Genomic DNA, 14,655 nt, shown 5'->3' with positions numbered 1-14,655 from the left:
AGTTACTTTATTTTGGGAAATTCTAAGTAGCCCACGGAAGTAACACTAAAAGAACTATATGTATTGCTCAGAGCCTGCGAACTCGTTGTAGTTAAACATACGAGCAGCCACATCGCAAGTAGATTTTGTGCTCCGATCCGCAAACTTTTTAACAACATGGTATCTTTGGCAAAAAACTAACTACAGCCTGTTTAGTTACTCATTTAGGGTACTGATGAGGAAGAAATGAGAGAAATCGTATTTTACCTTTGGTTATCTACCAAAGCTTTTGAAGACGAATCGTATGCTTGTTTACATTTTTTCCTCATTGACATTACGCTGATATCTTTCACTTTCAGGGAAGCTACCGATTTCCTTCCCTGTTCTTTGGCGGATTGCGCCCAGAAAGCACCCCTAGAAAACGCTTAATGCAAGCCAAAAAAGTAATAAAATGGTCGGGCTTACGGATTGATTTATGTGATCGCGTAAAGTTGCCACTTTCGAAGTATAAGGGAAATAGCCAATATAGGTATTGAAGGTTTGTACATTACCAATTCAATTAAGCGACCTGATTCCCCGAATCGTTTGCAGCTGACAACTCTGATTACGTCACTCGGAGCTAATAATGCTGGCAGTCCGCCTGAATAAATTTCACATGGATGATTAGTGTATAAATATATAGCACGCCAGGTGCAGGCGTGCACACAACAGCTTAAGGTCTGATATCGCAAAAAACTCAGCTGTCGACAGCGCAAGAGTCATGAAAAAGATAAGGGTAACTTAAGTTAGCATGAAACTCTTTCATTTGAAGTTAAAGCAAAGATATTTATTGGATTTCCATGGGCCAAGATTGCAACTGCCATAGGCTATTTTTTTGCAAGATTCTTTCTCCTGTACGTATACCAATAAACTTCCTGGATATGTTTACTATATAATTAGTGTGCGAAGCTTGATATAAGGAAAGATAAAGATCGCTTTGAGATGGAAAGACGTGCAAAATTCTTTTAGAGGTTTTTCTTTTTCTGCAATGATAGGATAATTGGTAAGTCAAAAGCTCGGGTTGGTGTTCAAAAATGATTCATGGATGCAGTAGGCTTCAGAACCGTCACCCTCTTTCAACAGAAGAAAAGATCTTTCGTTGAGTCTCTTGCAAAACTTCGGGTTAATATTGCCTTTTTCTTTGTACTTGAATCCCTGTATTGTTAGTACGTTCAGTATTTGTAAATGGCAACTGCAATCTTTAAACTGTGGAACAAGAACGGAAAGGGTGCGTTCACCATGCAAAAACCTAAATTTTTCACATGATATTATTTCAGGTCTATTAAAACTGTATGAGAGCAACGTTTATTTTCGGAAAGGTATTCCCTTGTTGGCCCTTCCTTCTTTCCGGAGAGGCCAAGGGGAAAACAGATAAACAAAGCCGCACCCAATGTGCGCAACAAACAGGGTTTACACCTTTCTTTCGCTTTCGAGACATTTATCCCGAATCCTCTGTTTGTCTTGATAATCCATCCGCCTCTGCTAGACAAAGAAGAGAATCTTTATTCCCGAACAATTAATAGTTCGGTGAAAAAATAATGAAAAGTTTTTAGAAAAATGGATTAGAAAATGTCCTGCACTGTTGTAATGGTGCGTTAAACATTTCTTTTTTTCAAGTTTTCATTCCTCTGAACGTCTATGCAAAACAAAGCCCTTAACACTATTCAGACCGTTTTTTTTTTGCTTCCTGCGGCGGGGGGAGGGAGGTGAAATAAAGGGGTATGTACTCATCATTTCCAACATCCAGGCACAACTTCATTGATACAATGACGGAATTTGATGTTATCGTGACGTTATGTTGTTGAATTTATTGAGAGAATACAAATTTTACTCAAAATAGCCACAAGGTGAAAGGTGCTTAAATATTTAGGTGTTTGATGAAATCAAGAAGTTGATTAACATATATTATTAAAAACTGAATCATTGGATAATGCAATTCTAGAGCTCTGATTGGCTTAGCCATCATGGTATATGAGCCAGTATACCATGCTCTCCAAATATGGTAAGTTGGTGAGTGTACGGATCTGCTCAAGATTAAAAACAAGGTAAAAATCGGTTGCTTTTAGAATTAAAGTCGGGAAGAATTCTCGATATTTTGTGGGCGTTTCTAATAAAACAGTTATTTTACTCGCGCTTGTTGAATATGAGATGACTATGGCCAACTGGGCGCTAGGCGCCTCCTTGGCTATCTACCATCTCATATACACTCGCGGAATAATTGGTAAATAATCCTTAACAATAGCAGCGATGCCATGATGAAGTCATTAGGAAGCTTACGCAACTACGACGACGACGACGACAACTTCAAAACACAATAAGTCAAAATGATAAAAACAACCGCTCTGCACGTGCATCACGCTTTTTGGTACATATCTTTGACGTCCACTGCACGACTAGGACGTGAAACCTCCTAATTTGACGCTTTATGGAGGACGTAGACAGAAGACGACGAATTTTCCTTCCTCTTTTTGAACCTGAATAAAATCCTTACGCATTGAACTCCAGGAAGAGTCGCCTGCTTTTGACACTTTATAGGGTCCAAATAGACGCGATTAAGTTTGAAAGAACTCAAATTCATTTTCTTAGCAACGTTTTCACTGCCGTCGTCATCGTCGTTACTTGAGGTCCCTATTTATTATTAAAGAAGAACTGGAACCATCATCCACCTTGGATCCGCCATTTTGAATTAGTTAAATGTATTCCATTTTACTTAAGACCCGTATAAATCGAGGTAATCTTGATATAAAAGTTCAATCGTGTATAAAAGGATCCTTAGAAGTAAAAAAAATCTACAACATATGAGATTCAGAGAGATGAACACTGTTGAAAATTGAATCCAGCATCTGCCCTTTGGTCATTTTATGTTCTCTCTTATATTTCTCAAATTTGTCACTGAAAAGCTTGCATTATATTAACAATTATAATTAATTTGAAAAGATAAGGATAAAATAAATGTAATAAATTATTTAATAAGCAAAAACATAAAAAACTTTTTTAAAGAAAGAATCAAAGTTTGAAAAACATGGCTTTCCAAATTCGGTTGTGGTATCGTGAATAGTGAACTAATTTAGTGATATAAATTTTCACATAAATTGTGGGAAAAGTCGGTGGTCATAGCTGAAACGGTTTTGAAGTTAGTCAACGTTAAAGCGAGGGTTGGGTGGACCTATACGGGTATGTGCCACTGAACAGGGTATGGTTTTCAGTGTCTTGAGTCTTAAACAGGGTATATAATTTCACTATTGAGAGTCTTGAACAGGGTGTCTTTTTAGACCCGAAGTCTTCAGCAGGGTGTGAATTCTGGCGGTTTGCGCTCTGCGTATGTAACGACGTCTTTTATAATAATCTACTTTTTTTCTGTCAGCAACGTCAAAAAAAATCTTTTTGTATGTGACTCCAAAACAAATTAAATAAATATATTTTCCCCCGTTTTGTATTGCATTTTGTACTATCTGAAAAGAGAATATCTCCTTAAACAGGGCATTTGGGCTACAGTCTTAAACAAGGTCATGGAAAAAAATCTCGTTTTAAAAAGAGTAGCAAAATGAACGGATTTTGTCTTAAACAGGGTCAGCTCCCCACCTCCAAACACCCCCCCCCCCCCCCAACCCCCCGTGGCAAGTCCACTTAGTGCTTCTTCGTCCTCCTGATTCCTAGTCGAAATTAAATTTGGAAATTTTGCTTTTGAGGTGAGGGAAAACCCGGAGTACCCGAAGAAAAAACTCTCGGAGCAAAGGAGTGAACAAACAACAATCTCAACCCACACTTGGCGTTGACGCCGGAATTTGAACCAAGGCCAAATTGGTGGCCCGGGAAAGGCGAGTGATCTCAAAGCTGCGCTGCCCTATCCCTTAGGATTCAAAAGTATTGTATCCTCTTTCCAATCTGTGTGCAATATATTATGTCGCCTAAGCTAGTAGTTTTACCGGTATTCTGCTTGTGAAAACCAAATACAGAATATACCGGATCAATTTAGGAAACTTCCCACTTACCCCTCCCCTAAGTCATCATTTTTGCCCTAAGTAAGAAGTAAGTGTTAATGCTAGCTTAGGGGAGGGTTAGGTGGGCAGTTTCCCTGAAACCTAAATTGATCCAAAGTAACATGACCATAGATGAGCTTGTTCTACTGTTCCACAGCAGGGTCCAGCAGAACGGTATGTAGAAAACCTTAGATTGCAAGAAGAGGTGGGTAAAGCCTGACGGACTGTAGAGAAACAAGAAAGACAGATAGAGGCTTTACAGAGTCAAGTAGGAGAAATAAATGAGGCAGGACGTTTCACAAAGGCAAAGGTTGGTACAATTTTAAGAAATGCGAGGATTGAAACTGTCGTCCTGCCATCTTATTATCGTCTATTGTTAAGGGACTGTGTAATACTTATCAGGAGTTGGGAGAAGGGCTGAAGAATGAGCCTGATTAATATTTAATAAAGCCCGTCCTGCCGACAAAGGCAAGTTAGCTCCGAGCCCCCTCCTGATTCGTTAAAAATCATGACCCCCCCCCCCCCAGCCACATGAATTCACTGTTCGACGGCTGCGAAACTACTTTTGACAAAGACGATTTTTTTTCAGAACAGTCCGATTGCGCGCCGTCTTTAAAATCGTACTTTGAATAACTGGATTGAATCTCTGAGTCATTTGCGTCTCTACCTTGGATTTCTGATTAAATCATGACCACGACGAACATAACTCAGAGCTACTAGTCCCTCTTTCCCTCCACGGACCACTGACTTGTTAATGGCGCTGCTTCAGGTACAGTCTAAACTTTCTTCCCGTCAATGAACTCGGTGACTTGGTGCTCGTCGTTCCAGCAATTAATATAGGGCTTTGGATTTGAGGACAAGAACGAGTACGAAGTACGAGATTTAACTTACAGTTTTTATGCGTGTTCTTAAAAAAAGACACTCCGGAAAGCTTCAATTTACTTTTTTTCACCAAAAAACGTTTTTCTTTAAGGGCAAGATTGGAATACCATATTATTTGGAATTTACATTACCAAAATGTTGTCTAATCACCGCAAACTGAAACTTTGCCTTGTAAGATGAGAAAAGGTTATTTATATCATTGTTAAATAGGTCACGTGATTTTTACCGTTCAATTGGTCATTTTCTTTTGACAAAAACACAAAAACAAGGTCGTGGGTTCGAATCTTATCTGGGACTCGGTTTTTTCCGAGATTCCTTTTGGTGTAATTATAACAACAATTTCCGCAAGACAACCTCGAAATGAAATTATTGAGAACGTCCGCGCGAAAACGCGAAAGTTCGATCAAGTTACTCAATAGGCGAGAAATCGACTTTAACAAATCGGAACAAGGTATATCGAAGATTGACGCTTAATTAAATCTGAAGACCAATCACGATTTTCACGCTTAGAATCTGAGCGTAAAAAAAGGAGAAAACAATAGCGTTCTCTTTCTATATACCCCCCTCGCCCTCCCCTCACGCTCGCCAGAATTTCAATTCCCCTGTCCCTTTTAACGTCTGCCACGGAGGCTATTTCTAGTAGATAGTAAGAATAAAACCAAATTTTGTTTTTGCGCATTCTCTGATGAAAGCAGACCTGATTTTTTTTTAAACATAAACTTAACAAGTAGACAGGGTAATAGGACGAAACAGAATTGAAAGAAAAAAACATTGTTTCATGTTGTTTTCCAGAACCTGGTAAAAAGAAACTTCAAGTCTTTATTAATCATACTGCTGTTGATGACAGTGGCTGTTCTAGCAACAATAGTATCTGTGTACATACCTCGAAGGTAAGATATCATTTTAACATCAGCATTTTTTTCTTCCCAACAGCACGTGCTCTCGTTGGTTGCTTCGCACGAGGTTACCTCACCTCTCACCATAAAACTGTTTCCCTCCAAAAGTCCCTCAACGGGAGCCATTGCAAAAACTATGACGTGAAAGGCTACAGTACGTTGTTACTCACGAATGTTGACGTAGAACAGGCTACGTTCTTAGCGGCACTTAACAAATATTCTCTCTTGTTTTCGACCGGCTGAAAATTTTGACTGGACACTTGGTTCATTAGAAACCGTTCAATATTTTTGCTCTGTTCACACGGAATTGACGAACCATGTTAAATTGTCAGTGGTTTACCATCTGCCATAAGAGGCGCTCTACTTTAGCAATCCAAAATGGTGTTTTCAGCTGAGATACCGCGAGATCAAAATTCATGTAACCACGCCTTTGCCCTACAAAAAATTAGACCGTTATGGAGTACAAACCACCCAGGTCAAATTTTCAAAAAGGCAATCCTTGGACACAATAAAAACACCATTTAAATCATTTATATTTCATATTTTTTGATAGCAGATATTACGCTTTTCCTGATGAATCGTCAAGGAATAAGCTGCTCAATTTGCAGATGCCTTTGGCACAGGGAAAAGACGGCAAATCGTTCCTAAACTTCGGTAAGACTGCATTTGGAGTGTTGATAAACGTTCAGAGGGTATATTTTCGGGTAAAATAGCCGGTGACAGGTATATGCCTGGGTAGTAATAGAAAAATACGATAGAGGGATTTCTATATGATCGCTATAGTTAATGGGTCTTTATGGATGTTAGGTAAAAAGTGGTGGTGGGGGGATAAAGATTGTTTGGCCATGAGTTCCAGTGATAGCGTAATATAGATGAGATCGGAATTATAGAATCGTCAATACTCCAGGCCACGTACAAAATTAGTAGTATAGTGGGGATGAAATAAACCTTTTTTTTAAAGAGAAATCTCTTTAGTGAAAAGTGGAATACATTAACTTCGATGGCGTCAAAGCCAATTCTCTTTATAATGCGGTTAAATCTCATTTCTAGGGGTTTGACGGATTTGACAGGTTTTCTAGTTATATTTAGGTCGAGAATAGGTTTGTCTTTGATTGATTGACTCAAACCTAAGAGGGTTGATTCATTTGTCGAAGATTAAATTCTCACTCGGCTGTGACTCAAAGTAACTGAGCCGTAACGTAATTATGCAAGTTGCATCTTCTACCGCTTTCAATGTCCAACAAATCGTTCCAATTGCACCTTGGTGATTCACGGCGCGGAAATCATGCATATTATTAGTTTCATGTTTTCTGCGGTCTCTACTCTCTTCGAAATCTGCCCGAGAGACTTGTGTTTGAAATTGAAGCTAACACATAACTTATTTTTTAACAGCAACACCTTGTTCGAAACAAAATGAAACTTGATTTGTGTACAATTTTGAAGCTTTCATTTCCGAACGTTCGATTTTGTTCGATTGGCAAAAGTTTTGGGTGAGTTCGATCATCTTCGATCACGGAACCCAATCAAAGTCAATCGAACGATTGGTTTTCGATTAGGTTCGATTGCCAAACGTTCGATTGACTACGCCAGGATTTATACACGCGTACTCGTCGAATACGATATAAAAGGTAAATATCCTGAAAAATACTCGAACGTTAATAAAGTAAAAAGTGATAAACGTTAAGCGAGGAAATCCTGTTTCGTGTAGAATCGCCTCCTCATTTCTTATCTAATCTCCAAGCAAGCGAGACTTATTATATCTTTGTTTAAGAGCGTTCTTGTTTTAGCATCAAACACAATTTGTTATTTACTTCACTCCCCGCCCTGCTCCTCTTCAATTCAATTATTTCCCTACTCCTCAAATTGTTATTTGCTCTCCCGGCGTCCTCAAGCTATAATCTCCATAGTTGCTTGACTTGTAGAAGTCCAATACGGTAAATACCTCTAATACTCATAATAACAAAAGATTGAGACGATAGTTTCTGTCAAAAGTAACGCCCGTAAACTTTCCCTCAAAATTTAGCCAGACGGTATGGGCAAATAATGTGTTTTCCTTTTCTTTAGCAATACCAAGCTTATTTAAGAGCGTGTGAAATCACTGCAGATTCTTGTAGTCTGACGATTGGCTCACAGCAGTGCGATTGATTCACACATCACACTTTTCTGCATTTATCGTATCATTTCTGTCCGTAATTGCATTATTTCTGTTTTGCCTACAAAATAAGACGAGAAGGTAATGCGGTCGTTTTTTGGTTGTTTGTTCGTTTTGTTTTTTAACTTCGTGTCGTGCAGCAGGCCATTTTCGATGTATTTGGATTCATACTTGGCATGGAGGCTTCAAGGAATAAAACAAAAGAAGCGATATTATTCATTATTGAGCGTTAAGATGACTTTTTTTGTTTTATTCTCCTAGGCCTCAGAACCAAGTATGAATTTCAGTATAAATCAAAATTGGTCTGTTTTTCTTTGAAATCACACCTTGTGGTTCCAGATAGAAGTCTTGCACCGCGCTCGTTCGAAGACCAAGTTAGGTTCCTCTTATTTCAGTTACTATTCCGCATGTACGCCTGGTTTTTTCCTTTTCTTTAGGAATTCGAAAGGTACTTGTGTGGACAGTTCGTCCCACAAGTAGCCATTGATTAAGACTGTTCACCCTATACAGTGCCGGCACGAAAACCATAGCGGCTAGGGTTCCTGTTCACACAATAACGTTGTTTTCGCCGCGATTTCTGTAACGGAGCCAAGCTGCGCCACGCCGATCTTTAAAGTGGAGAGTCCCATATCGGATAGGTGTTGATCAGTATATCAGACAGCTTCTCGAGTCGGTACGAAAAGTTATCCAGTATAGTGATCCTCTCTTGTGTGAACATACCCTGAGAGAAGATTAAACCACTGCCCAGTTAACTTAACGTCTTTAGCATGGTTCAAAAGGGTCTTCCGTTGTTATTTAGCACTGGTTTCCTTCCTAACAAAATAGAGTTAAAACGTCAAAGACCTCGCCAACAAGTAGACAACAAAGCTGCATTGTGTATTTAACAAATAGATCCCATCTGGCCAAGTGTCTGTTCAATAATATAATAGTTCACAGATGACGACAAAGTGAGCGAGGAACAGAAAAGTTGCTCACAAGCTGCCCGCGAGTGTGTTTGATACTCATGTTCTTCCACTGAAATTTTGACTTCTTCTATAATCTATTACTAAACAGACGCGCAGCAAAATGGAATCTGTTTGTCTTATACAATGAAGAGAAGAGAAGACAAACTTACCACGTAACGCTGGACTGCTGCGAATTTTTCCAGTTAAGAAATTTTCATGCTGCTATAAGAACATTTTTGTGTCGGTGTCTTTCTTTGGAGGAGAAAAAATGGAATTTGCCCGTCACCTAACAGACATCATCCGGCCATGTTTCTTTACTCAAGTCATGGCCAACGACCAATCACAGTGCGCAAGGGTATTAGGGAGGTTAAGCAACGAGGAAGGCGACGTCAACGAGGAACGGCAAAACAGTAATAAGTTTAGATCAGCAAAACAAAAGTTCTGTACACTTTTCTGTACATTTCTTTGCCGTCACTGCACGACTACGACGTGAAAATGCCTATTTTCACGCTTTGTGGAGGACGTGAACACAACAGAATGGCTTTCTTTTTTTTTTCCTGAACTTCGATACAGTATTTTAGAATTCAACTCCACAAAAAAATTGCCAAAATTTGACGAATTTAACGAGATGGAATAAGAGGGAAAAAGTTTGAAGCGTCGCCGTCCTTGTTGCTTACGCTCCCTACTATCATATTCAGTACACTGTATACACTGTCTTAAAACATGGCTCTCCACCAATGTGCGTTCGAAAAATCGCTCATTTGTTAAGTAATTAAGTGTTAAAATTAGAAGACTGTTTGCTTTTATTTTAAGGGGTGGATGGGGCTTCAAGTTTTCCGCAAGTGCAAGTTATTCAGAATCCGTGGCACAAATGTCGTCAGGAGAGTTCTTGTACATAATTTCCCAAGCGCAGTGCCACTATTACTTCAGCAAAGTGGACCTCACCGATCCACCGCCATTTCAACCAGGTTTTGTGCGCTGGGCAAAGAGACTAGCTAAACCAGATGCTAACAAAAATGATGTTATTCAGATCATTAAATACTACGGAACTCATTTCGTGACGGAGGTAACATTCGGAGCAAGATTCACGAAAAACCACAAAGTCAGTCAGACAAAATACGAAGAGCTCAGAAGCAAGAAATTCAGCGTTGAGGCACAAGCCAGCTATTCAGGGGCCTTGAGTGTTGGAGGGGGTTTTTCAATGGATAAAGACCAAAGATCTGCGGCTTCCAATTTTCAGAAGTCAGTACAAACAAGCACCACCACTGTAGGCGCAGCCCCTCCTAGTAACGGTGATGCCTTGATATGGGCCTCCTCTGTCCAGGAGAATCCAGTGCCAATAACATACTCCCTGTCAGCCATTCACAACCTGTTTACTGAAAGATATTCCAAGCATCTTCCTGGGCTTAACATAGGCGTTGTGCGAGAGAAGCTGATTAATGCATCCACGAATTACTACCAGGCTTTGAAAGACGAGGGACTGGTAGATTCGTGCGATGACAGCATCAATCTAGGAACTTTCCTGCAAGGTGTCGGAGTACGTCAATTTGGTAAATGTTATTGGATTTTCTTAAAAATATCTAAAGGTCTAAACTTCCACATCACACTACTACTCTAAGGTCAAAGTTACTACATCATAACGAATCGACAATACCCCACTTAAAACAGACATATATCAGGCTTGGCGATTATGAATTATTTTTCTTCCCTTACAGACAAGAATTACGTTTCCATAATTGTTCAAGTCTCATCGCACGATGTGTTAACAAAATCGGCGCCAGTAAAACTTTCCTATGTGAACTTCTCTGTTTCAAAAAATGGCCTTTTTTCTTTCAGGCTAAAGACTTTTGCGGGAAGTAGATGAGACTGATTGTAGAGCTATTTGCCTTCTGGAGGCGGATTGTGTAGCAATTGAGGTATTCAACGGTGGAGGTCAATTTGCGTGGAGAGGATGCAAGCTACTTGATTCTAAAGGAAAGTACAGTACAGATGATTCCAAATGGTCCAAGACTGTGGTCTTTCTACCGAAACTGCAACGAGAAAGGAAAAATTTTACTTCGTCTCAGCTCAAAGTCAAAGCAAATCAGCCACGTCGTGGTAGTACACAGTGTGCTTCCTCTTGTTCAAAAGATGCTTTTTGCCAAGCCTTTGTGATATGTAAACGTGAGCAAGGAAGTTGGTGTGAGAACGCCAAGGGCAACTGCCTGTTGTATTCCAAACAGCAGATAACAGCTGTTGAGAAAGATATGCATTCCGAGCTGCATTTTGAGTGGAAAGATTACACTAAAGTTACAGAGGCAAAATAAGATTGATAAACACATTAATAATCTAAAGCCAAAGAAATTGATATACTTTGGATATAATTTTTTGTGTAATTCTAGTTTTGCATTGTTAATTTTTCCCTTAAAGTTGTGAATAATTCATTGTGACAAGAGAGATGAGAATAGGCATATCTTTGTCGACCTAATTGTTTACATTTTTACTCATTTGCGTTGGAATAAACCCATAGAATTAAGACGTCACCGCGAGTACAACGTTAATTCAAAAGTTAAAAGGGCTGGTTAATTTGAGCAACTTTTAGCTCTTTGCAACAAATAACAAAGGAAATAGCCGTTATCAACAATTGCAAAATCGCTGCATGGCAAAAGCGTTAATGAGCTCTTACATTCATTGTAAAGTTTCGAGTATATGGAAGACAATTTCCTCGAAACTGTTTGGTATATCGGGCTCATATTTTCACATACAGATACCTGTAATTGTTATTCTCTTTTGATATTCAGAGAGTACAGGAGAGGCCTTAGCGGTGATCAATTTAACACAACAAGAGTGTTTTATTACAATGACTCTCAAAGACTACTTCTAGTTTTTACCGGGGGTAATTAAATTTACGTAATGAAAGTGCACCTTTTCTGGCTAATTACATTGTTAACACTACTACATAGATTTTGCCAACCCTAAAGACAGAGATATCCATTGTGTGCCTATAATATACTTACAACAATAAACTTAAATTCATTACAAATATATTAACAAATTTTACGTAACTTTAGAGACCGTACTTTAACGTTTGAGGATCGGGCTGCCCAGTCTATTTTAACGAAACTTCCAACACCCACCATGCCACTTTCTAAGGTGAGTTGGTGTGCTATTCAGTTCTTTAATCTAACGATGTTAAGACTGGTTTCAATATTGAATTTACGATACTTCGAAGACGGCTAATTTACACTTGACGATTTTTAGGGTCGATATCTCTGTCTAAAGAAAAAAGCTAATTTAAAAATCCGGCCGATTGTTGTCATTCGTTTTTGTTTTCTCCACAAAAATGCAGCCTTTTCCAGGCCCCAAGATATTAAGGCCCGATGCTAAAGTGAAGTAGTTCAGTGAAATGTGATGCGAAACACGTGAAGAGTTATGTATTAATACACTTTCGAGGATGATTCGCACGTGGATAATTTTATCTACTATTACACTGACGGTTTAGCATGGGTTGTGACTAAAATGGATACCCCCAATCATGAGTCAAAAAGTAGGTTAACCTGCAGCTAATTGCAACAGAAGATACAATTGTTTTAGACTCAGATGTGTACCCTTAATAACATATCAAAAGTCCCAAAAAGTCTCAGTAGGGGAAGTTGCTTAACAACGGATTAACTGAGAGGATCTGAGACCTTTCCGAGACCCTTTTTTTATTACAGCATGCTAGCCAAAGGTTTTACTGACTTAAACGCTTGTGCTAAAGGCGTTTGTGTATTTATAATCATCAAAAACGACAAACTTTTTTTTATGTTTTCATGGGGTATCTACCTTCGAGAATATTAAATACTAGGGCACGTTTAACGACCATCGTTGCGTGTGGATTTAGCATATAACAGCGTGTTGTTGTCTTCGCCGAAATGTTTTCTCTGCGTTGTGTGTCGGTTTTAAATCTTAGATAACTGAAGAAATTATAATCAAGGTGACTTAGCGTTTGTGTGGGAAAAAAATATGAAGGAAAAACACAATGATCCGTTTAGTTCAGGGGCGTTTACTGGTAAGCTTGGGAAACTCAAGTGACCCAGATTTTGTAACTGTCACTTTGGGGTTTTGAGTCTTCCGTCTCCACACAATTTCCATTCAGCGTAAGACCTGGAGCTGACATTATCTGGGTCAATATATATATATATATAAGAGTGTCGTCACAAAAACTGAAATTTGAGAAAGCATGGGATAGATTGGCATATCCAGAAAGAACAAGATGAAGATTGTCCACTTTCTATAAATCAGCCCGTTTGTGCAAATTGGTGGGGAAATATAACCACCGTCAAGCTCCGATGACCCCATACAATCCTTTTAAATTGGCCTGGATTGTAACGCTTATAAATACGATCCAGGCCTATTTTACAAGATTTATGAGGAGTCATAACGGTTTTATACATTTCCGCACCAATTTGCGCTAACGGGCTGATTTATAGAAAGTGGACATTTTTCATCTTGTTCTTTCTGTATATGCCAACCTATCCCACAATTTTGCAAATTTAGTTTTATAAAAGCAAAGAGGAAATTCCCAGGTCTTGACCTTGACGTTTGCTTAGAATTTTTATAATAGGGAGCACATACGGTCGGAAAAGGTTTTAATGTTTGATTATCGGAGCTGTTTGGACATGAAACCCACGGTTCATGAACCACCTCTCGGGACCTAGTCCATGGACCCCTTCGTGGACCAGGTCCACGGACTACCCCCGAGGTCTAAATGAATTTTAGGAACTTTCCTTTTTTATCGTTACTTCTACACTTGTCAGACGTGTGGAAGTATGGAAGATCCCAAATTTCCTTTCTCGTTCCAAGTCCTACACTTCTCTGAGGTGTGGAAGGGTGGAATAGTCTGACTGAAGTCTGGATAATATCGCACTCTTCCCCTGTTACTCATTCTTTACTTAGTTCTATACTTCTCCGGGATGTGGAAGCGTGGAAACGTCTGACAAAGTCAGGATTCTTGTAGGTGTAAAGATGTGAAACATCAATATGCTGCGGTGAAACAAAATATCGTACATGTACGTCTGTTAATGCAAATAACCTTGTCTTTCAGACAGTTGTGTGGGTGTTGTTTGAGAACTGTAAAACTAAGTAAAGAATGGCAAGGGGTTCGTGAATGGAGAAAAGTGTCACAACTTCCTGACTTTGTCAGACTTTTCCACACTTCCGCACCTCTGAGACGTGTAGATCTAACTAAAGAATGACAAGGGGTTCGGGACTGGGGAAAAGTGTGACATTATCCTGCCTTTTTTTTTTTCGTCAGGCAATTCCACACTTCCACGTCCTTTGAGAAGTGTAGAACTAGGTTAAGAATGAAAAGGGGTTCGGGACAGGGAAAACCTGCGTCATTATCCCGACGTTTTCAGACTATTCTACCCTCCCACACCTCTGAGAAGTGTAAAACTAAGTAAAGAATGACAAGAGGTTCATGACTGGGGAAAAAGTGAGATATTATCCTGACTTGGTCAGGCTATTCCACACTTTCATACCTTTGAGAAGTGTAGAACTAATTAAAGAATTATATGGGGTTCGTGACTGAGGAAAAGAGCGACAATATCGATCCCCACTTTGTCAGACAATTCACTACTTCCACGCCTTTTAGAACTGTGGAACTAAGTAAGAAGTGAAGAAACTCTGGATTTCCTGGCTAATTCAACAAATTGTCCATTTTTTTTTTTTATATATATAAAAAATTCTACAAAACAAATACTACATGTAAAATGTAATGCCAAAAAGGTTTCATTAATTATTTTGAATGGCTACACTAAAGA

At 39.1% G+C, this 14,655-nt stretch overlaps 1 protein-coding gene across 1 annotated transcript; it reads left to right on the top strand.

Annotated features, from left to right (window-relative positions):
• The first annotated feature begins 4,120 nt into the window (after positions 1–4,120).
• LOC140923468 (uncharacterized) lies at positions 4,121–11,178 on the top strand. The gene is made up of 5 exons (XM_073373558.1): positions 4,121–4,172; positions 5,673–5,770; positions 8,366–8,376; positions 9,662–10,422; positions 10,781–11,178. The coding sequence occupies exons 1-5, from the start codon at positions 4,121–4,123 to the stop codon at positions 11,176–11,178; spliced, it is 1,320 nt and encodes a 439-aa protein (XP_073229659.1).
• The last annotated feature ends 3,477 nt before the right edge of the window (positions 11,179–14,655 follow it).

The sequence above is a fragment of the Porites lutea genome, chromosome 13 (genome assembly GCF_958299795.1).
Source record: "Porites lutea chromosome 13, jaPorLute2.1, whole genome shotgun sequence".
Classification (NCBI taxonomy): domain Eukaryota; kingdom Metazoa; phylum Cnidaria; class Anthozoa; order Scleractinia; family Poritidae; genus Porites; species Porites lutea.
This window is presented reverse-complemented; position numbering and strand designations above follow the sequence as displayed.

What these genes read in the sequence shown, in the direction of transcription:
- LOC140923468 (XM_073373558.1), top strand. Translation starts at nt 4,121, where the DNA reads ATGACCATAGATGAGCTTGTTCTACTGTTCCACAGCAGGGTCCAGCAG. An exon ending in CAGCAGGGTCCAGCAGAACG is followed by an intron (nt 4,173 to 5,672) that starts GTATGTAGAAAA and finishes GTTGTTTTCCAG; the next exon opens with AACCTGGTAAAAAGAAACTT. An exon ending in TGTCGGAGTACGTCAATTTG is followed by an intron (nt 10,423 to 10,780) that starts GTAAATGTTATT and finishes CGGATTGTGTAG; the next exon opens with CAATTGAGGTATTCAACGGT.